The sequence below is a fragment of the Mauremys mutica genome, chromosome 12, assembly GCF_020497125.1.
Source record: "Mauremys mutica isolate MM-2020 ecotype Southern chromosome 12, ASM2049712v1, whole genome shotgun sequence".
In the NCBI taxonomy this organism is placed as follows: domain Eukaryota; kingdom Metazoa; phylum Chordata; order Testudines; family Geoemydidae; genus Mauremys; species Mauremys mutica.
Window position 1 is genome coordinate 79221484 of NC_059083.1, and position 23820 is coordinate 79245303.

General features: G+C 50.0%; 1 protein-coding gene across 2 annotated transcripts in view; it reads right to left on the bottom strand.

Annotated features, from left to right (window-relative positions):
* SLC39A11 (solute carrier family 39 member 11) overlaps positions 1-23820 on the bottom strand; it is a 245794-nt gene that overhangs the window by 98662 nt on the left and 123312 nt on the right. For both annotated transcript variants that reach the window (XM_044984502.1, XM_044984501.1), the window contains exon 6: positions 17938-18108. In XM_044984502.1, coding sequence (XP_044840437.1) covers positions 17938-18108 — 171 coding nt within the window. The remainder of the gene's footprint in view (positions 1-17937; positions 18109-23820) is intronic.

Here is a 23820-nt window from a genome sequence, read left to right on the forward strand (position 1 = left end):
TGGTCACCCTACTGGCAGATGAAGCCGACTGCTTTAACCAAGAACAAAACAGCAGAGGATGAGAGACCGACCTGTGGAATGATCCAGTGGCTACGCTTCTGAAGATTAAAGCGGGGTGGGGATTATGCCACATTTGCCCCATGGCAGAATTAGTGGAGGAATTTGAAATCAGCATCAAAGCATCTTCCCACAGCACCTAACTATGTGAGACAGGTATCAACATATCTGCTGGACCCTGCAAAGAGATGCATGCAACACCTCCCTACAACCACACACTCAACCACAAAGACAGACACAAACCTCTTGTCCTCCAGCGAACCCAAAACGGTAGCTCAGTTACAGGTCCCAGGCTAAGTTTCCTCTAAGCTGCACAGCAGCCTATTAAGTGCCACACAGGCACTCAGGGCCCAAATCTCTGCCCCCAAACCTGAGTCCCTCATCCCCGGCCCCATCCCAGAGCCCGCACCTCTAGCCAGTGCCCTAACCCACCCGCAAGCCAGCCCTGAGCCCCCTCCCACACTCCAAACCCCTCGGTCCCACCCCCACCGCATGGATTTTGTTGTGCACCAGCATGAAGCTGAGGTGTCACACATCACCTCTATATTGGTGCACATAAAGTTCATTCCGCACACGTGGAAAAAAAAGAGAGGGAACCCTGGTCCCAGGTACCCCAGTGGGGTTCCCTGCCTGGTTATGAGATAGTTAAAGGTCGTAACACCTTAACAGCATCCCTCTCAGAGGTGACATATGTGGGGGGGAGCACATGGGGTCATGTGCCCCCTCACGATTTTTTGTTCCATCCCTTCACCCGCAGCCCAGACAGGCTGGGTGGCCCACTGAGGTGAGTCAGGAGGTGGAGACAGTGCTCCCTCTCCGAGCCCTGCCGTGCGTCGCCGGCCCGAGCCGCCTGGCGTTACCGCTTCCCCACATATGTTCTCCCGCACCCTCCTGGGGGGGGGTGCACCCACAATTTGAAAACCTCTGTGGAGCGGTCCCGTGGCCCCCAAAACCTTTAAACTGGGCCCCCCTCCACTCAACAGTTACGTATCGCCTCTGAGCCCTGTCACCAGGGCAAAGCCACCAGCTGCCCACGGCCTGACACTGGTTCTGGAGCATGACTAAGGTCCTGTCGGCGGCGCTATGGCTGTACTGTCCCCCAGCGACAGCTGCAGTCTAGGCAGGGTGTCAGGTTCACAGGCAGACACTGGCAAAGCGGAGGCCTCTCTGCCAGCATCCTCTGGACAGCGGGGGCACCTCTGCTGCAAGGGAAACTGCTCTTCCGCTGCTAGTACCTAGGGCGACCAGATGTCCGGAGGTGAGGGGCTTTGTCTGATATAGGAGCCGATTACTCCCCACCCATCCTGATTTTTCACACTTGCTCGCTAGTCACCCTGTTCCCCCAGGGTTGCCAATTTCATAATATTTAAAAAAAACCAGACAGTCCAGTAGGAATCTCCTCCACCCCACTCCTTCCCCCAAGGCCCCGTCCCTTCCCCCGAAACCTCATCCCCCACTGCTTGCTGCTTTTCTTCTCCCCCCAGGTTGGGAAAGACTTGCCTGTGGAGCTGGGGCTGGTGCGGGTGATGACCCGGCCCCTTCCCTGCCTGCACAAACTAGACTTTGGGTGTCCTATCAGTAGACCTGACCGGACACTTGTCAGGCCCCCTTTTCGACCAGACTTTTCGGTCGAAAACCGGAAACCTGGCCACCCTACTCCCCCTTCACCATTTCACCAGCCATTCTTCTCACTAGCAGTGGCCTCTGTGGCACTGAACCTGGACAGGAAGAGTTCAGAGACCGACAGCAAAATAGTCTTGCCTAGATGGCAAGTGAAGATAGAGCAGGGGATAAAAGCAAGTCCATTTACTGCTCAGAAATACTTCAAACCTTGGAATTGCATGCAGCTGACCCAGGGGAAAGGAAGGTTTGTTAATGGGTTGTACTAAAGAAACTGGCATCAGGAGGCGGAGAGGGAAGAGAGGTCCCGCAAATACACCCTACCTGCAACTGACACCAGTAAGCTGGAGACGAAACATGTATTGCCTAATAGGGACCCTGCCCCTAGGAACGAACGTGTTAAATCACCGCCTTGCTTTAGGCACAGTTCTAAAGGCCTCTGTCACGTAGCCAGCAATCTATCCTAGGTGGATACATGCCCCATTACCTTAATATCTGAGCACCTCACAATCTCTCACGTGTTATCCTCATGCCACCAGCTATTATCTCTGTTTTAGAGATGGGGAATGGAGGCTGAAGGACTTGCCAAAAGTCACACAATGAGAATGTGGCACAGCAGGGAACTGAACTCAGATCTCCCAAGACTCAGGCTACTACCCAAACCAATGGACCATGCTTGCTCCCTCGTAGAGGAGCGAATCATTGTCCTGGGACAGAATGACAAAACGGGGCTTACAAAACTCCTAAGAAAGCTTTCGCCAGGGCCTGTCCCTGTAAAGATGCTCTCCATTCCACTGGGATAGGGCAAGTGGAGCGAGAGTTAGGGTTTCTATGGGTAGGGCACTTGGAGCTAGGGTTAGGGTTCCTATGGGTAGGGCACTTGGAGCTAGGGTTAGGGTTCCTATGGGTAGGGCGCCCCACCCTAGGGTTAGGGTTCCTATGGGTAGGGCACGTGGAGCTAGGGTTAGGGTTCCTATGGGTAGGGCTTCCTGGTCTAGGGTTAGGGTTCCTATGGGTAGGGCTTCCCGCCCTATGGTTAGGGTTCCTAAGCGTAGGGCACCCCGCCCTATGGTAAGGGTTCCTAAGGGTAGGTCACATGGAGGTAGGGTTAGGGTTCCTATGACTAGGGCGCCCCACCCTAGGGTTAAGGTTCCTATGGGTAGGGCACCCCGCCCTAGGGTTAGGGTTCCTATGGGTAGGGAACTTCGAGCTAGGGTTAGGGTTCCTATGGGTAGGGCAACCCGCCCTAGGGTTAGGGTTCCTAGGGGTAGGGCACTTCAAGCTAGGGTTAGGGTTCCTATGGGTAGGGCTTCCTGCCCTAGGGTTAGGGTTCCTATGGGACGGGCACCCCGCCCTAGGGTTAGGGTTCCGATGGGTAGGGCACTTGGAGCTAGGGTTAGGGTTCCTATGGGTAGGGCTTCCTGCCCTAGGGTTAGGGTTCCTATGGGACGGGCACCCCGCCCTAGGGTTAGGGTTCCGATGGGTAGGGCACTTGGAGCTAGGGTTAGGGTTCCTATGGATAGGGCACTTGGAGCTAGGGTTAGGGTTCCTATGGGTAGGGCACTTGGAGCTAGGGTTAGGGTTCCTATGGGTAGGGCACTTGGAGCTAGGGTTACGCTTCCTATGGGTAGGGCACCCCGCCCTAGGGTTAGGGTTCCTATGGGTAGGGCACTTGGAGCTAGGTTCAGGGTTCCTATGGGTAGGTGTTCCCGCCCTAGGGTTCCGGTTCCTAAGGGTAGATCACATGGAGGTAGGGTTAGGGTTCCTAACGGTAGGTCACTTGGAGCTAGGGTTAGGGTTCCTGTCGGTAGGGCGCCCCACCCTAGGGTTAGGGTTCCTAGGGGTAGGGCACTTGGAGCTAGGGTTAGGGTTCCTATGGGTAGGGCACCCCGCCCTAGGGTTAGGGTTCCGATGGGTAGAGCATCCCACCCTAGGGTTAGGGTTCCGATGGGTAGGGCACTTGGAGCTAGGGTTAGTGTTCCTATGGGTAGGGCACCCCGCCCTAGGGTTAGGGTTCCTATGGGTAGGGCACCCCGCCCTAGGGTTAGGGTTCCTATGGGTAGGGCACCCCACCCTAGGGTTAGGGTTCCTATGGGTAGGGCACTTATAGCTAGGGTTAGGGTTCCCATGGGTAGGGCGCCCCATCCTAGGGTTACGGTTCCCATGGGTAGGGCACTTGGAGCTAGGGATAGGGTTCCTATGGGTAGGTCTTCCCGCCCTAGGGTAAGGGTTCCAAAGGTTAGGGCACTTGGAGCTAGGGTTAGGGTTCCTAAGGCTAGGGCAATTGGAGCTAGGATTAGGGTTCCTATGGGTAGGGCACTTGGAGCTAGGTTCAGGGTTCCTATGGGTAGGGCTTCCCGCCCTAGGGTTAGGGTTCCTATGGGTAGGGCACTTGGAGCTAGGGTTAGGGTTCCTATGGGTAGGGCACCCTGCCCTAGGGTTAGGGTTCCTATGGGTAGGGCACTTGGAGCTAGGGATAGGATTCCTATGGGTAGGTCTTCCCGCCCTAGGGTTAGGGTTCCTATGGGTAGGTCACTTGGAGCTAGGGTTAGGGTTCCTATGGGCAGGGTGCCCCACCCTAGGGTTAGGGTTCCTATTGGACGAGCACCCCGCCCTAGGGTTAGGGTTCCGATGGGTAGGGCACTTGGAGCTAGGGTTAGGGTTCCTATGGGTAGGGCACCCCGCCCTAGGGTTAGGGTTCCTATGGGTAGGGCGCCCCACCCTAGGGTTAGGGTTCCTATGGGACGAGCACCCCGCCCTAGGGTTAGGGTTCCTATGGGACGGGCACCCCGTCCTAGGGTTAGGGTTCCTATGGGACGGGCACCCCGTCCTAGGGTTAGGGTTCCGATGGGTAGGGCACTTGGAGCTAGGGTTAGTGTTCCTATGGGTAGGGCACCCCGCCCTAGGGTTAGGGTTCCGATGGGTAGAGCACCCCACCCTAGGGTTAGGGTTCCGATGGGTAGGGCACTTGGAGCTAGGGTTAGGGTTCCGATGGGTAGGGCACTTGGAGCTAGGGATAGGGTTCCTATGGGTAGGTCTTCCCGCCCTAGGGTAAGGGTTCCAAAGGTTAGGGCACTTGGAGCTAGGGTTAGGGTTCCTATGGGTAGGGCACTTGGAGCTAGGTTCAGGGTTCCTATGGGTAGGGCTTCCCGCCCTAGGGTTCCGGTTCCTAAGGGTAGATCACATGGAGGTAGGGTTAGGGTTCCTATGTGTAGGGCACTTGGAGCTAGGGTTAGGGTTCCTATGGGTAGGGAACCCCGCCCTAGGGTTAGGGTTCCTATGGGTAGGTCACTTGGAGCTAGGGTTAGGGTTCCTATGGGTAGGGCACTTATAGCTAGGGTTAGGGTTCCTATGGGTAGGGCTTCCTGCCCTAGGGTTAGGGTTCCTATGGGACGGGCACCCCGCCCTAGGGTTAGGGTTCCGATGGGTAGAGCATCCCACCCTAGGGTTAGGGTTCCGATGGGTAGGGCACCCTGCCCTAGGGTTAGGGTTCCGATGGGTAGGGCACCCCGCCCTAGGGTTAGGGTTCCTATGGGTAGGGCACCCCGCCCTAGGGTTAGGGTTCCTATGGGTAGGGCACCCTGCCCTAGGGTTAGGGTTCCTATGGGTAGGGCACTTATAGCTAGGATTAGGGTTCCTATGGGTAGGGCACCCCGCCCTAGGGTTAGGGTTCCTATGGGTAGGGCACTTGGAGCTAGGGTTAGGGTTCCCATGGGTAGGGCGCCCCATCCTAGGGATAGGGTTCCTATGGGTAGGGCACCCCGCCCTAGGGTAAGGGTTCCAAAGGTTAGGGCACTTGGAGCTAGGGTTAGGGTTCCTAAGGCTAGGGCAATTGGAGCTAGGATTAGGGTTCCTATGGGTAGGGCACTTGGAGCTAGGTTCAGGGTTCCTATGGGTAGGGCTTCCCGCCCTAGGGTTCCGGTTCCTAAGGGTAGATCACATGGAGGTAGGGTTAGGGTTCCTATGGGTAGGGCACTTGGAGCTAGGGTTAGGGTTCCTATGGGTAGGGCACCCCGCCCTAGGGTTAGGGTTCCTATGGGTAGGGCACTTGGAGCTAGGGTTAGGGTTCCTATGGGTAGGGCTTCCTGCCCTAGGTTTAGAGTTCCTATGGGACGGGCACTTGGAGCTAGGGTTAGGGTTCCTATGGGTAGGGCACTTGGAGCTAGGGTTAGGGTTCCTATGGGCAGGGTGCCCCACCCTAGCGTTAGGGTTCCTATGGGTAGGGCACTTGGAAGTAAGGTTAGGGTTCCTATGGGTAGGGCGCCCCACCCTAGGGTTAGGGTTTCTATGGGTAGGGTACTTGGAGCTAGGGTTAGGATTCCTATGGGTAGGGCGCCCCACCCTAGAGTTAGGGTTCCCATGGGTAGGGCACTTGGAGCTAGGGTTTGGGTTCCTATGTGTAGGGCACATGGAGGTAGGGTTAGGGTTCCTATGGGTAGGGTGCCCCACCCTAGAGTTAGGGTTCCTATGGGTAGGGCACTTGGAGCTAGGGTTAGGGTTCCTGTGGGTAGGGCTTCCCGCCCTAGGGTTAGGGTTCCTATGGGTAGGGCACTTGGAGCTAGGGTTCGGATTACTATGTGTAGGGCTTCCCTCCCTAGGTTTAGGGTTACTAAGGGGAGGGCCAGCTTTAGGAAGTGCGGGGCCCAATTCAAACAGTTTCGATGGGGCCCTGGCAGGGATGACTTGACAAAAAAAATCACACATGTAAAGAAACACGTGGGGCTTGTATTCACCGGGCGGGGCTCTGAATCTTTGGCGGTACTTCGGCGGTGGTTCCTTCAGTCGCTCCAGGTCTTCAGCGGCACTGAAGGACCCGCTGCCGAAGTGCCGTCGAGAACCCGGAGTGAGTGAAGGACCCACCACTGAAGTGCCGCTGAAGACCCAAAGCGCCGCCAGGTGAGTAAAAATTAAAAAGGCACCTCTAGCCAGGGAAGGGATTCTCACTGGGCACGGGGCCCTCTTAGGCGCAGGGCCCGATCTGGGGGAATTGGTGGAATAGGCCTAAAGCCGGCCCTCCCACTGGAAGGGTCATCCATCTGCCATCGCTTTCCCACAGGACACGGACAGTCCGCTGTCACATAAGCTTTTTCGAGATACTCTTTACCTTCATATCGCTTGGCCTATCTATCCAAATATGATCTTCCACCCAGAATCCAATTCAACATTACCCAGGACCCTTTGGATAAACAGATGCGAGCACTGCGACAGAGCATGAGCTCCTGGCAGACTGTGTTCCATCTATAAATCCTCAGCCACATCCCTGTAACAGAAGGCTTTAAATAATGCAGTGGCGTTATTTCTTATTTTTAACCACTAGATCATATTCCCTGTGGAAAACCTTCGTGAAATTTCCTTTCTGCATAAATGGCTCAAATTAAGTTCCCAATGAAGAGAGAGGGCCCAGTCAATGTTTCCAAACTGACAAAATTAGGGGATTTCAATGCATTCCAAAATTGGCTTCATTTCTACCATCTCTGTCCCTCCATAAATTCCATCATGATTGATTCAATGCTCAGCACTCTGAGCCCTTGGGGGGTTGAGAGAATGGGACAGAGATGTCGCGTTTGTGTCTTGTTATTTCTTTAATTTCTCACTGCTACGATTCAGGTGATGGAGGGAGGGTGAGGACGGAGTGGGGCAGACGAAGGCTCAGGTTCCTCTTTGCTACATCCATGTCATGATTAAAGAACCCAAGCTTCAAGGACAGAAATGGAGAACCACCAATAAATCAGGTGCTCCAAAGCTGGGGCCCAGCCCCACACAGCAAATGGCCTGAAATCTGCGTGCCACAGTGCAGTTACACTCAACATGCTCCTAACACCATACACCCTATGTAGTCACTGAATTGTACTCCCGGCCCATCTACTAATCCCACCTTTTCCTCACCCACCCCCTAAACACGCACACAAACAAAAACAGAGCTGCAGGACGGTCTTGAAGGCCGAGCACGAGCCATTAACTTACAAATTTCCATCCCAAATCACACTGACTTTGAAGTCGCCTTGGGCAAGTCTCTTAAAACGCTGTGCCTCAGTTTCCCTGTCTTTAAAATGTGGGTGGTAATCATCAGCCTCATGGGGAGGGGAAAGGAAGATATGAGGATTCATTTCTTCAAGCCCATGAAGTGCTGAAGAGATTAAAACGTATGCGCCCGGTATTATTAATTTAAAAACAAATCTAGGCAAGGAGCTAGGAAGCCCGCCAACCAGCCGACAGCCAGACTTTGCAGTGGAGGAATAGCTAATTTTGGAATTTGCAAATAATCTGAAAGTGCATAATTAAATTGTGCAATAAATCCCCCATCTCACAAAGCACATGAGCAGTCCCATTGCCATCCATCAAACTAGTCACATGCTTAAAGATTTTGCTGGACTGGGGCCTAACCTATGATCCCATATGATTTTAGTTTTGTTACCACATTTCCTTTGTCATACTCACCGATTCTGTCTAGCTTTAAATTAAGTTGTCAACTTCTTGGGGCAGGGTCCCTGCCTGCCAGTGTGTTTGTACAGGACTTATAGCAATGAGGCCTTCAGGTGCCATCACAACACAAATAAAAATGTACAGAATATGCAGAAGAATTAGATTTTGAGAATCTGGAGGGAATGACACTGGAAGAAAGTGCCCCAGAATTCCCCGGTGTGTCATTCTCCTCCCTCCCTTTAAGCAGATCAAAGGGAAGGGAGCAGCATTTAGACTTTAAATTTACACCTCATTGTTTTTTTTTCCAGCACACCAGTAACACTTTAATTATTTTCAATTCCTCATCATAACAAGCACCTAAGGTACAAAGATGAACCAGAATAAACAAGGTCTGATTAAATACATAATTAATGTTCCACTGAACTTGGCATATATGAATATTAATTAGCAGGAACTACTCCGCTGTTTGGCATTTCCTGTCCTGACCAATTTATTCTTTATGTTGCTTGTTCCAGCTCAGGAACAAATTAACAAACCGTCCCCTGGCCTGCTGAAGCCAGTCAACACAAAACAAACTCAAGAAGCAGGTTTCTCGACTCAATTATCTCTCCCACACTTTGGTCAGCCTCCCGCAGATTTGCCTGAAATGAAAGACAGACTCTTCGCCAAAACTTAAAGGCACTCGCCTCTTAAAGGGGGTCAAAGTAAACGCAAACTCATCATCCCTTGGGGGATTCATGGGAAGGAGCGTGGCCTGGTACCTACAGCACAAGGTTGTGAATCAGGAGTCGTGGGTTCTAGTCCCAGCTCCGTCAATGCCCCAGCTGGGTGAACTTTGGCAAATTGCTCATGTAAGCACTAACGCTGCATTCGGTTCCTCACCAGACAGTCCCTGTCCGCAGGAGCCTGCAATGCAGTGAATTGCTTGATTACCCCATCTGCAACACTTGCTTACCTCCTTGGGAGGGCAAGTGCCAGAGCCTCACTACTGCATAGTCGCTGAATGCGCCGAGATCCTTCGATTCAAGGCTGTGTTTAAGCACTGAGCATTACGGTAAAGGAGTATAACAAAAACAATTAAAGCAAGAGACTCTGATAAGAGGCAGAGACTCACATGGCCTCAGCCTGCACACAACCCTTCTTTGCAGGGAGAAGCTGTTGGAGGAGGTGGGTTGCAAGTGGGGATGTGGGGGGAGCAATCGGAGAGAGATGGGTGAGTCGGAGCGAGGTGAAGATCCCAGCACGCTGGCTAAGCTTTGGTTAGTCACCTGAACCAAACCCTCAGCAGGCTGCCTGTCAGGAGTGCTAGCTAGAGGTGTCACCTTTAATACTACGCAGGCATTTCTGGCACGAAGCTAATGAAAAGTGGCAGCTTTGCAGAAACAGCATCTGCAATTACATGGACATTAACCCACCAGCTGGAGGGACTGGGCAGAATTTAGGGGCGATGTGTAAAGCGGGGGAAGTTACACATCGGTAAGTGGTTGCAAAAGGTTAGTGTAAACCCCGGTCAGGGGTCAGGTACAGGAGCTGGGAGTGACAGGTTTCGTTACCTTAAGCCTCCTAATATCCTCCTCTTAGCAGCTTTCCCTCCTACCCTCCTCTTTTATGGCTGAGTGTGCAGATCACATCAGCCTAGACTCCCTTACAAGGATGGTTGCATACTGGTAGCTGAATCTTAGTGTATGTCCAATGGTAGCACCTCAAGGCTCTAGATCGGGGCCTCGCTGCGCTAGGGGCTGTACACGCACCGTAAATAGACAGGACAGAGGAGGGAAACAGAGATGCAGAGACGAAGTGACACAGTGGCAGAGCTCAGACCAGAACCCAAGTCTCCAGAGTCCAGGGCCCTATCCGCTAGCCCACACCGTCAGGCTGAACAGGTGCTCTGACCCTATGCCCTTGCCGTAAGGTAGGTGTCCTGAAGATGCTACACAGCATGTTTTCACAGCAAGCTATAGGAATGTCGTGCCGCCCATTCCAGCAATGCAATCCACTTGCCGTTCCGTTAGCCTGGTGCCATATTTACTGCTTACAGCATTTTTTTCCCCCAGTTGCCCTCGGCAAAGCTTCTGAAAACTTTTTGCTTTATAAATCATTGACCAGGTAGCTAGCCTTGCAGCCACTACACTGACAACCAGGGAGGAAGCAGGGAAACAAGCCTCTGGATTTTCCACGGCAACATTCTCCATAAAACCGATTGAATGAGAAAATTAAGCCACAGTTGAAGGGAAGCAAGTGCTCTGTAGCAGTGAATGCAAGACACCGGGGGGTTGGGGGGGCTTAGTCTCCCCTGCTTTGCCCCTTCCGTAGCCTTTACACCCATGCAGAGTGACTGCAGTGTGGATGTAAATCTGGCATCAAACCCAAATTCTCCACCTTCCCTGCTGGGAGCTCTTTTATGTTCACTCAGCACAAGTATAAATCAGTACCCAATGTGCAATGCAGAGACAAGTCACGCCCTAGGGGTCAGGACTCCTCGGTCCCCGGCTCTGCTCGTCCAACATTCTGTGTCTCTCAGATAAATGAGGGGAATATTCACCTAGCAGGGGAGGGAAGAAACCTCGGCTAGGTGCTCTGAGATCCTCCGATGAAAGGCTTGACATAAGCAGCAGCATCAATTGACACTAGCACATAAGTCTGCTACCACCAAACAAATGGGATTTAGCTACGTTCACAGTGACAAAGATGGCCTGGCACAATTTCATGAACCAGATTGTGGTAACGGGTGGTAGTAGGAGGCTACTGCATGCAGTTCTACCCAATATCCACTCGGTGCATGCTCACCCCAGCCTCCACTTCTCCAGTTTGCAACGAATCCAAACAAAAACCCAGCAGCTCAATCCAACAACCCACCATGCGAGCCTCTGCACCGGGCGCTCCCCGTAACACGCTGCACTCAGCAAAGTGGCACCACGCTGCAGGAGTATGAGCTAATTATGTCAGGCTTTCCACTTATAGGGTTATAATTAAGGGAGAACATTACCGTGTTTACAAACCCCGTGTGGTAATTTAACCTGCCGGAGCCGTGACACGAGGCACTGCTGAGCGACGAGCAATGCCAGGGGACTACAACGCTTTGCAAGGAAAACAAAAGAACTTCAGTGACACCTGATTTTTAGTTCTTTAAGTTGCCTTTTAAATGCCATGACAGCAGGTCGGAATCCTGGGGAAATCCCTGTTCCAGGACGCAACAAAGATGGGTCAGATACTATGGTGATGGGCAAGGTAGCCCAACTTCAGCCTTCTCCTAAATCCCAGTGACCCCACCAGTTCAGCTTCCCTCCTCGAGGCCTTGTCTTCACCTTGAGGAAGACTGCCCCTCTTCCTACTCGCTCACCTGTGGCTGGCACCTCTGGTCTCTACGCAGCCCCCACAATATCTGGCAGGAGTGCAGAGGAGGTGTCGTGGCAGCTTCATAATAAATGTTGAGGTCCCAAAGGGCCACCCAGCCAAGAAATAAAACAGGGATGCCCTTTTGGAAAGAGAAGGCCAGATAAGTACAAACCCCATCGTCAGAGGGGTTTGCAACTGGCCTGCGAGTTACCAACCTTAGAGGCTCCCAGTTCTATCGCATCACTTCCTTAGACAGGGCATGCTGGGAAGCTGCCCAGGAGGCATGGTTCAGTGGCCAGGGCTTTGGACTAGGAGTCAGGAGACCTGGCTTCTATCCCCACCACCAATGCTAACTGAGACTCTGGGCAAGTCACCTCGCCTCTCAATGCCTCAGTTGCCCAAATTGTGAAGTGGAAATAACGACGCTTGTAGGGGGCTTCGATATCAGTGGACAGCACTAGACGGACGTTGCTCTCATTCACCTCACCTGTGTAAAAGGCTGGCCCGCCTATGCAGTGCTAATGGAGACACACTGGAAAAGAAAGCGAGCCCCCACTCTTCTAAGGACAGAGCTCAGTATAAACATTGCCCCACTCATCGATACTGAAACCCATTCAACTTCAGCCTCAACAACAAGGCCGTTTCCACCTCGCACGCTTTGCCAGCCTGTCCACTGGAAGTTAGTGAAATCGACTGGGGCTGCATCAAAGCTTGGGCTGTCGGTATCCCTGCCTTGCATGCACTTGACGGCCTCAGGAAAAGCAGCCAGGGGGAAGAGCTTATTTGTTAGCCAGGATGCCTTGCAGCAGGAGATGAACAGAACTCACTTGCTGAGCTGTAACAGATACATGCACAGGGCGCTGCTCTCCCACACCACTCTAAATGTTAAACTTTAATGCTGTGACCTTTAAGAACTAAGAGATCATTTCTGAGGCTTAATAACTGCCCAAGGGGGGCTTTGTGCGGTGTCAGAACAAAAAAAGGTTACAACCACCTCTTCCAAGCAACGGAGAGATTATGGTCATTAACCTATTGCTTTGGGTGACACTTTGTTCATTCCTTTACAAAGGTTTGTTTCTCCAGTGACAGTCCACAGCTCCTTAGCAGACGCCACGCAGGACAGCAAGAGACAAATGCTTGCAGGCACCCTATTCACTCCTGCGCTTCCCGACAGCTTCAGCTGAGGGATAAAATCCAATTAGGCTGTTTTCAACTCAAACGCGAGTGACCTTTTTCTTTTGGTTTCTATTTAAAACTATGGTCACCTTTAAAGCAGCTACCGCCCTATCGTCATGCTGTTCATGAGCGCAATTAGTGCCACTGTCGATTAGTATTTGTTTTGCAGTAATGCTTAGGAGCTCCCCCCCCTCCCCCCCCGTCCAGGTCTCCGCTGTTCTCGCTGCTGAACAGACACAGAACGACAGGCAGTCTCCCTTTCAGAGGGGAGGGGTTTGCAAACACAAATGGAGACGTCTTTGCTTTAAACTAACCATTCCCAGTGTTTTTCTTTTAAAAAAATGTCTTTTTTTTTTTTTTTTACACAAATTCCTATTCAATTAAGATCCACAGATTTTATTTTAGATCTCTGAAATCTCTGTCTGTAGTTCATTAGTCAGAGAACTCTAATAATTAAGACAAATTGTTTTCCTGTGCTGTAGTTTTAGAGTTGTAAGCACAGATTTCAAGTTGTTACAACTCAGCAACTAGGTTTATAATGTATGGGATGTGCCAGATTGGAAGGAGCTGAACTAAAAACATTAGAAGGTGGAAATGGATTTTTTTTGTTAAAAAAAAAAATCACAAACTACAAAATTCCTGAGAAAGACAGAGAAAAGCCACTCAAGGAATCATGAGCAGATTTTCCTAATTGGAAAGACGAAGCAGGATTGGGGGCCGAGGGACATGCTGGCGGCCTTTCCTGCAGCCTCCATTGGCCTGGAGCAGCGAACCGTGACCACTGGGAGCTGCAATCGGCCGAACCTGCGGACGCGGCAGGTAAACAAACCGGCCCGGCCTGCCAGGGGCTTTCCCTGAACAAAGCAGCGGCCCCAGTTTGAGAACCACTGCTGTAGAGCAAGACGCTGAAATCTGGATTACCGTTGAACTGTGCATACAAAAGCAGCTGCCCAAAACTCAGAGGCTCGACAGAGGCCATTGCATCTAAGCAGCTAAATGCATCAACGCAAAGGAAAGACAGAGAAGAAATCGACTATTTAGAAACTGCACAGACTGGAAGGGAGCCTTGACCAACAACCCATTTACTGGGTGAGATTCTGAAACCCAACAGCCAAAGGGTCTCTTCTGTCTAGGCCTCTCAGGCTCTGCTAGCATCCTAGTTATTATCTAAAATAAAGCCTCATGGCAAACCTCTTATCATGCTAAAGTGTAAAGAAAAGAAATCTTTCCCAGAAACTTCAAAGGAAACAACCTTAGGTGATATTTATAATGGCACCTTCCATCTAAAGCTCAAAAAGTGCAAAGGAAGCCCTCCTCCCGCTACACGCTGTGTTCCCAGCGCCTGCAGTTACTTCAGTCTAGCTATCAAAGCGAGAGCTGGGCCTGACTAACCCTCAACAACCAGCCTGACCTTATACTCTTCAAGCTGTCCTGACAGAGGGCCATGGAGCAGCACCTGAACACAGGTTCCTGCAGGGAGTCCCCTCCCAGCTCAATTTTTCATCCATCTACACCTAGACACGCCCCCTACCAGGCCCTTTGCATCATGTCTCCAGTGCTTGCAGTCACGGAGTCACACCAACAATATTTTAACCAGCCATAGGCTTATCGTTGACTGAAGCCAGGCCATGAATGAACAGGGCCAGTTACGTTAGAAAAAGAGGTGAATCAGGTGGGACATGATAAAGATATGCGAAGTAATGACTTCTATAAAGAGGATACATCAGACACAGTGAGATACAGCACATTCATAAGAGATGAAGAAAGGAAACACGTTTTCACACAATGCAGAACTGGTCTGTGGGTCTCATTGCCACAAGGGATCATTTAGGCGAAGATTTGAACAAAAAAAGACTGGAGAGTTAATTGGGTAATTAGAGTTTCTGGAATTATCAGAGTATTAAAAAACCCAAAACCTAGAGTGTTTGAATGGAAAATGGGCACCAATCCATTGAGATACCAAGTCACGAGGCCTAAGGGCATAAGCTGATCTCTTACTATTGAGGAATGGGAGAAGACATTCCAAAAACTTACTCCTGGGGGAATTCTGCACCATTTCACATGTGGAGAATTTATGTCCCCCGCAGATTTCTTTGCTTCCCCACAGAAAAATGACTTTTTGACAGGAAATCCACAAGAGCGGTCATGTGACCCTCCCCAGCAGTATGTTTCAGTTGCTGAGGGCAGCCGGCAGAGAGGTAAATCACTGCGGGGCAGGAGGCGGGACTGGGGAACACCCAGCTGGTGGCTCCTACCCTGCGCTGGGCTCAGCTCCTAGTCACAGCTGGGCAGGACGGGACCTCTTTGTCCCCTGCACGGCAGCTGGGGCCAGGTGAGGCCCACCCCCCAGATTTCTCCCCTGGCTGCAAGAATCACTGCAAACTCCCCCTGCTCCCAGCTTACTGCACCCATCGCTCCTCAGCTGCAGAGGGAGGGATCCCTGTACAGAGAGCTGTTCCCCCATCCGCCCAACCCCTGTGCATCCAGACCCCCTCATGCCTAGTACCTCCCACCAAGCCTCACCGCCTCTGCACTCAGAACCCCCCAATGGGCCTCCTCCCCCTGCACCTGGACCACCCCGACAAGCCACCCGCACCCAGAGCCCCACTTCACCGAGCCCCAACCAGCTGCACCTAGATCCCCACCCCCCCAGCATCTGGACCCTCACCCACTGAGCTCTATCTCCCCACACCCAGACACCCCCCCACACTGAGCCCCAACCACCTTCACCTGGACCCCCCTGCAGAGTCCCATTACCATTGCACCCAGAACCCCCAACAAGCACCTGTGCATGCAGATCCCCCCCCCCGCACCCAGATCCCCCACTAAGCCGCCCACACTCAGATTGCCCCACACAAAACCCTTTCAACCCACACCTGCAGAATTTTAAAATATTGTGCACAGAATTTTTAATTTTCTTGGCGCAGAGTGCCCTCAGGAGTAATAACTGCCTACTGCTGAGTTTCTTACATCTTCATCTAAAACAGCTGACAGCCCACCGGGCTAGATGGATTATTCCACTGACTCACTCAGGCAATTCCTGTATTCCTATCCCAGACCAAAAGACTCAGCATGCTGAATTTCCTACTAGCCTTTCTCCACCCTCTAGTTTGCTCACACTGTAAAATAAATACTCTGTGCAGTATCTCACTATAGCCAGTGCTAAACAACGAGATATAGAGCACCCAGGTTAGATTTATGGCACCTTGGAGAATTTTAACTCAGAGATTCTTGGCTTTTGCAAGTTTAAAGCACCAACCCTAATGCTGCATTAAATGGCATTTTATTTGCAGTTAATCTTGTACTTGCTCACTGGCCACTGAGTGATACAAACCTGTATAAGCCTTCAAGCAGTTTCAATGAATCTAGAGCAGGTTTTCACAGCCGCATGGTAAAAACCCTGGAATTTTTCCTACACTTGCAGCTAAGCACTGATGCAGCTATACCGTGGTTGACAACTGCTAGTAGAGACAAGCCTGGGATGCGCAATTAATTAGCGTTAGCAAAGCACTTTGAGAGCATCCAACGAGAGGTGAAGCAGAGGTATTATCGTTCACCCTCTTTGGGATGACGGAAAGCCTAGTTAAGTGAACGCCTCCACTGAGAGACAGTAGATGGAGCAACGAAGGACAGTGAAAAATGATTACAAGCTGAAATGAAGCAATTGATTTCAAAGAGACAAGCAAGGAACAGAAGGATGGAAAGAATGTACTTTCTGAAATGCATGAGCAGAAAGCGCGCGCGCACACACACACACACACACACACACAAAACCCACGGCTACTACCTCCAGCTTCATGTTTCTACAATTTTTTGGGCATTTGGCTCCTGTCCGTGAAGTGGGCACAGGAGCTGTGATCAAAGCCACGTAATTCTGAGCTTTTTCACATGAGTCAACAGAACAGAGAAGCATCCAATAATCAAATTTAAAACTATAGTTCTGTCACAGCAGCGAGAAGTAACCCTTAAAATCAAAAAGCACACGCAACAGAACAAGGAAATGTCTAGAGTCCCTGTTCTGATGGGAAGAGTCTTTTTTGTTTGAGCACCTTTCATTTAGTATGCGGTAGCAGCTTCCCTGCCACAGAGTGATACAGTCACCGTGTTTTGGAATCCTGCTTTCTCAAGCGAGCACAGAGAATCCAGCATTTCAGTCTCCCCAAGATCAAAGCTATGCAGATCAGTTTCCTTCTATCCCTCCATAACACAGGTTACACATCTAAATGAAATAAGGGCTCTTCTAACAAGGAAAAGAGATAGGAAGGGGAGGGAAAAAAGAGCATACAAGGAAAGCAGCCTGAAAGAGTTATTCTGTCTTACCCCCAGCGTAAGAAAGAATTACAAAGCAATTGAGTGTTGTCAGCTCTCACAATTTTAATGCCAGTCCTGCAATATCATTTTTCTTAAAGCCCCAGCTCCTGGATTCATGTGATTGTGAGAATCTCAGCTTTCTTTTAATTAACCAAAAAGAAAATGTTTCCGTCCCTCATGGTTGCAGAGCAAAGCTTGAAAATGCAGTCCCTATCAGCACAAAGACCAGCAGACAAATAAAAAGCCTAACAGTCATCATTTTTAAGAGCTCATGATTTTTAACTCTCTTGTGATTTGGGAGGGATGGGGGGAGTCTGACATGATTTTTAAACACTTAGGGCTGGCAGTAGGGGGAGACCAAGGGAATTTAGAAAACAGTGCAGAATCAGGAGCCATTCTCCTGAAACTGCCACCTGCTAATGTATGTTGATGATTCAGCCTTTACAGGACTGAGTAACATGAACACAGACAAGCAAGACCAGATGTAGCAGATTTAATCAAAAAGGTGCCCAGATGCTACTGTGATGGGCGGCGTCTGCAATAATAAAACAGCAATAAAAACAAAATGGCCATTCCAAAATCCTTGATGTGGTGGCAAGTGGGCTATCCCGCTCATCCAACCGAGGAAATGACATCTTCAGGAACAGGCCACTGCAAGTGACAAGGTGGATGAGGTAGTATCTTTTATTCAACCAACATCTGCTGATGGAAGGGACAAGTTTTTGAGCTTCACAGAGCTCTTCCTTAGGTCTGGAGAAGGTGACCAGGTGTCTAAGCTAAAAAAGAGGTCGGACAAATTGTTAAGCACAAGAGGGTCGCACGGAAGGTATGACAGACACTCTGGTTACCTTCTCCAGAGCGGAAGAAGAGCTCTGTGAAGTTTGACAGCTTGTTCTTTCCACCAACAGAAGCTAGTCCAATAAAAGATATCGCCTCATTCACCTCATCTCTCTCACCTCCGGGGACCAACACGGCTACACCCACCCTGCAACTGAAAGCAGACAAGGTGCTTACCTGGAATGTTATGTATCGTTACAGCTAGAATGAGCAGCATAATTCGCCTCCAACTGCTACTTCCTGGGGTCAAGGTGCTGTCTCCAGAAGTCTGAGACGCAGATGGGACTTCTGACTGGCTGGCTCCCGCGCCCTTCCGCCTTTGATAGGGCTCCCCGTTTTCACCTCTGTCTGAGGGGAAAAGAGAAATTGACTCCAGATCAGTTCAGAAGGGAGCAGGCTCATGCTGGGAACCATTTGCCCCACCCACAACCAAAAAGCCAGCAGGAAAGATGCTGATCAAACCACAACATGGAGAAGGTCAAGCCTCCCTCGGCGTTCCATTTTGGTTTGTTATTTATAGTTCCACTGCAGCTGTAAGGTTGACAAGAGCTAGTGCAGACCGTGCTAGTGTAGACAAGCCTGCATTAAAGCCAGCATGCCGTCTAGACGTGCTCTGAGCAGGTCTAGACAACATGGTGGTTAAAGCTGATAGGCCTATAAGGCAGCAATGTCCAGACACCTTCAAACAAGGGGCAGGGTGGCAGTGATCTGGGGACCCCTTCCTGTGCTACAGGTACAGGAAAGGGTGGGAATTACAGGGTGAGACGTCATAAGATTAAAATAGGCCCATGTAGATCATTGTTGCTACCACTGTTACATAACTGCAACAAATCTTGTACAAAGTATGTCATGTAAGGCGTCAATGGAAAAGTTATAATTTGCTGAATATGGTTATCCTAGTTGTATGCATGCATCATTTTTGCATCTGAAGTTATGAATATTGAGTATGTACCTGTATTTCAAAGGTGTTTGCTCCTGGGGTAACACCCACAAGGTATTTTGCCAGCACATTGTGAAGGGACTATTCAAGTTAAAAACACAACTCACAATGAACCATGGAAGAAGCCTATCCACACCTGATGGACCTTCCTGAGGACGTTCTAGCTAGAATATGGGTAATGGCCCCTGCTATGACTCATTGAAGCAGAAAAGGACCTAGGGGTTACAGTGGACGAAAAGCTGAATATGAGTCAACAGTGTGCCCTTGTTGCCAAGAAGGCTAATGGCATTTTGGGTTGTATAAGTAGGGGCATTTCCAGCAGATCGAGGGATGTGATCATTCCCCTCTACTCAGCACTGGTGAGGCCTCATTTGGAGTACTGTGTCCAGTTTTGGGCCCCACACTACAAGAAGGATGTGGATAAATTGGAGAGTCTCCAGCGGAGGGCAACAAAAATGATTAGGGAGCTGGAGCACATGACTTATGAGGAGAGGCTGAGGGAACTGGGATTGTTTAGTCTGCAGAAGAGAAGAATGAGGGGGGATTTGATAGCTGCTTTCAACTACCTGAAAGGGGGTTCCAAAGAGGATGGATCTAGACTGTTCTCAGTGGTAGAAGATGACAGAACAAGGAGTAATGGTCTCAAGTTGCAGAGGGGGAGGTTTAGGCTGGATATTAGGAAAAACTTTTTCACTAGTAGAGTGGTGAAGAACTGGAATGGGTTACCTAGGGAGGTAGTGGAATCTCCTTCCTTAGAGGTTTTTAAGGTCAGGCTTGACAAAGCCCTAGCTGGGATGATATAGTTGGGTTTGGTCCTGCTTTGAGCAGGGGGTTGGACTAGATGACCTCCTGAGGTCCCTTCCAACCCTGAGATTCTATGATTCATGCAAGGACATGTGAGTAGACCATGTGATGCTAAACTCCATCTTGTGTGCCAGTGCTTTCCCCCCAAAATATGCTGACTCTGAGGGCTTTGTTTGGACAACGACGTTTCCCTCCACATGACAGAAGCTATAAAAGGCCCTGGGAACATCCCCATTTGTCCTTTTTCCTGCTCTGATCTCTGGACTATGTTCTTATATTAATGGGAGCATTCTAACCAAGGGACTGAGGACCTTCCAGTTATTTGGGAGCAACCAGAGACTTAATCAGTTAGCAGTTTATGTCATCACTGCTTTAAGCCTGACCCAAGAACTTTGCAATTATTCTATGTATTTGATTCCTTTTACCAATTTTAACTCTCACCTCTTTCTTTTTATAAATAAACCTTTAGATATTAGATACTAAAGGACTGGCTATAAGCGTGTATTTGGGTAAGACCTAAAATATTCATTAACTTGGTGGGGAATGTGTCCAGTCCTTTGGGATTGGTAGAACTTTTTATATGATGAACAAGATTTTCAGGAATCCTCATCCTATTTGACTTGGCTGTCTGGGTGGAAGCTAGAGTGACCAGATGTCCCAATTTTATAAGGACAGTCCTGATATTTGAGGCTTTTTCTTATATAGAAGCCTATTACCCCCCCACTTCCGTCCTGATTTTTCACACTTGCTGTCTGGTCACCCTAGGAAGCCCAAGGCTGAGTTGCTTTAAAGGAACTCTGTTTTGGCTTCTGGGTAACCAATATGATGTTATAGAAGCTGTTTTGAGGCTAGCTTGGTGAATCTACATATTGAAATAACCATCAGTTTGGGGGATTGTCTGCCCCATTCTTTGCAGTTTGCCCTGATTGAGCAATCTCAGCGTGGCTCCCCAGGACCCCGGTCACATAGGGTCTCAAAAAGAACCAGCCCATTTCCATCCCCCACGCACAAGACCTGCCTCCTGGGAATCACAGAATCACAGGGCTGGAAGGGACCTTGAGAGGTCATCTAGTCCAGTCCCCCGCACTCATGGCAGGACTAAGTATTACCTAGACCATCCCTGACAGGTGTTTGTCCAACCTGCTCTTAAAAATCCCCAGTGATGGAGATTCCACCACCTCCCTAGGCAATTTATTCCAGTGCTTAACCACCCTGACAGTTAGGAAGTTTTTCCTAATGTCCAACCTAAACCGCCCTTCCTGCAATTGAATCCCATTGCTTCTTGTCCTATCCTCCAGGGTTAAGAAGAACAATTCTTCTCCCTCCTCCTTGTAACAACCTTTTATGTACTTGAAAACTGCTATGTCCCCTCTCAGTCTCCTCTTTTCCATCTATTGCTGAAGGAAGGCACCATTATATTCAGTTATGTTTTCATTCTCAGGTAGGGCGACGAGACGTCCAGATTTTATAGGGACAGTCCCGATACTTGAGGCTTTTTCTTATATAGAAGCCTATTACCCCCTCATCCCCTGTCCCAATTTTTCACACTTGCTGTCTGGTCACCCTATTCCCAGGTTTGGACCATGTCATTACCTATAGTCAGTGGCTGCTCCCGGCCACCTTCAAAAGACTTGCCTCATTCTCATCTGCTAGCATGTTTCCTGCTAAGCCAAGACTCTCCCCAACCCAGGTTCCCAGCAGGACATTAACTGGCATCAGGCTCTATTTTGGCCAGCATTTTTAAAAGCACGTCAGTAAAATCCAAGCATCAGGGCTGTGAAAGGACAGAACGAGCAATGGCCTGCACTATAATCAAGACCACTCAGAGCGAGTCTCTCTCTGTTCATCTTTAGTTTGAAAAGGCAAGAAGAAGCCAAGAAATTACATGGGCAGAAATTCCTGAACCTCACACAGGCAACAGCTGCTGCTTTGCACTAAAAAAGATTTGACATTTTAGATGCACTTAACTCTCCCCCTCCCCCGATCCCCCCCCACCTCAGAATTTTAATGGCAAACAAACAAGTGCAAGAAGTCATCTGGAATTGTTTTGATTGAATGTCAATTGCTTCCCATGCCATTTCTAGGCAGGCTAATGCTCAACTATCGTGTTGCAAAGCATGCATTTTCAATGCCAATTAAGAATCTTTGCATAAAAGTGCTCATGCAAACTGACCCACGAGGTCACCAGAGGAAAGGAGGTGCGTGTGTTGTCATTTTATAATTCACCTCATGCCATCTATAACAGAGGGGAAAAAAGGAAAAGCGTTTAAAAGCATTCTGAGGAGATGCTCAACAGCAACAAAAAAAATACTGTCGGGATTAAATTTTCAACACCAAAGAATCAGCACATTTTAGTGATCAGAAAAATGACAGGAAAGCTGAAAACAAAGAAATCAGACACCATGTGACCAGCCAATTCTTCATGGATGTCAGCAGGGCAACCACTACAAAGCTCCTGGGGTGTATCTGACTGATGTTACCCAGCTCAGCAAAGTAGTCTGCTCACAGATACTTGCCCTCCTCTTTTAAAGCAACATCTGCAGCCATGCTGGCTGTCACAACACTAGCAAATAATACACAGGACCAGACAGCCGGTCAGCCCAAAACTCCAGCCAACCCGACAGTCTGTGCTAATACATTTGCTTGCAGGATTTCATTCCAGTCGCCAAGGATAAACAGAACATTATTTGTCAGTGGGAAAGGAAAGCCAGTGAGTGATGCAGGCCTGGTAGCGGGGATTAAAAACCCTAGAGTGGCTTTTCTGATGTACAGCCAGTACCTGGGCTTAGTTTGTTTATTTGCTTTTAACCGGGTAGCTCTCGCTTGTGCTTTTCAATAAGTTAGTCCTTGGGCGATGGAGCATTCTGCCCAACCATTCAAAATCTGGGACTGCACAGAACTTGAAAGGTGGCATAGGTGATCACAAACCTCAAATAGGCATGAGAGGGAGGGCCCATTCTCCCTCATCTTCTGACCAGCTAAATAATCAGCAGGCGTTACAATAAACTATGAATGTGGTGGAAGGCTGCAAACGTGAATGGAAACGTCTGAGCCTTCACCCAGACCTGTAATGCCTGCAAGTGCATCACTTAATTGCAGAATGGGAATGGTTCAGTATTATCTATCCCCCAGCCACGACAGCCTTGTGTCCCATAGGGTATTTTCCTGTACTTTGCCCAGCCTAATTCCAAAATTTCCAAGCTCTGGGGCTCTCTGTCTCCCATGGGAGACCATTCCACAGCCCAACAGATTTGCCAGGAAAATTTTCAGCCCAAACGTCCCCTCTCTATTTCAGTGAATTCTTCCCTTCTTATGCACCACTGTGCATCAGGTTTATCCTTTTCAGGTGGGCCCCCTCTTTAGTCTCCTGCCTTCTACCACCATTCGAGATGTTCAACGCTACAGGCCATCGCCAGGGCACAGGGGATAAACAGCCCTTCAGAGCAGATGGCAGAAAAGGTGAGCGCCGCATGTATGGGGAGTGGGCTGAAGCTTTCTAGGGCTGCAGTTTAGCAGGTGCTAACGGTGTGGACAGTGTGCCAGAGAAGGGAATACAGCAGGGGTACCAGGGAGTTTGGGCAGATGAAGGACCAGTGGGAATATCAAGCCCTGTAGCTGAAGACGAAGACATGCTGGACGTTGCTCTCCTGGGCTGCAGCTGATATTCAGAGACGCGGTGCAGACTCTTTTCTCGCTGATGAGCATTTAGCTCTTTAGGGGTCTTTGATGTTCTCTATTTATTTTTAAGACTGAGCTGCACAAGAGCTGATGCACACACTCTGCAGAGAGATGAGGGAGCTCAACTTTGGCTTTTAAGAGAGTGTGTGCCCGGCTTCCTAAAATAAACCAGTCTCTGATCTTCCACGCGTCGATAAAATTGGGACTGTCCTGCTCTTTAGCCCTTTGTCCCGCATCCCGACTGATGCACGATGGGAACACCATTTGTCCCAATATTCAGGTGAGGAGGCGGGGGGGGGGGAGTGAGGCGGGTGGGTGAGCAGGGTGAGGAGGCGAAAGGGGAGTCGAGTGGCAGGCGGACAGGTGGGAGGGAGGTGGGCGGATGGCGAGGAGGAGAGCGGCAGTCAGGGGAGGTGGGGGACACTAGAAGACTAGCGGGGAGGTAAGCAACAGGCAGGCAGGCGGGCGATGAGGAGGAGAGTGAGGAGGCTATCTGCTCCCATAAAAACACCCCCAGAGGGGCACTGGATTATACTCAACCCAATGAAGATGCAGCTTGGAAAGATGTGGTGAAAAATATTGGGATTGCTGGATGCGGGGAGCAAAAAATGGGGAGAACTACATGGAGAGGAAGAAGT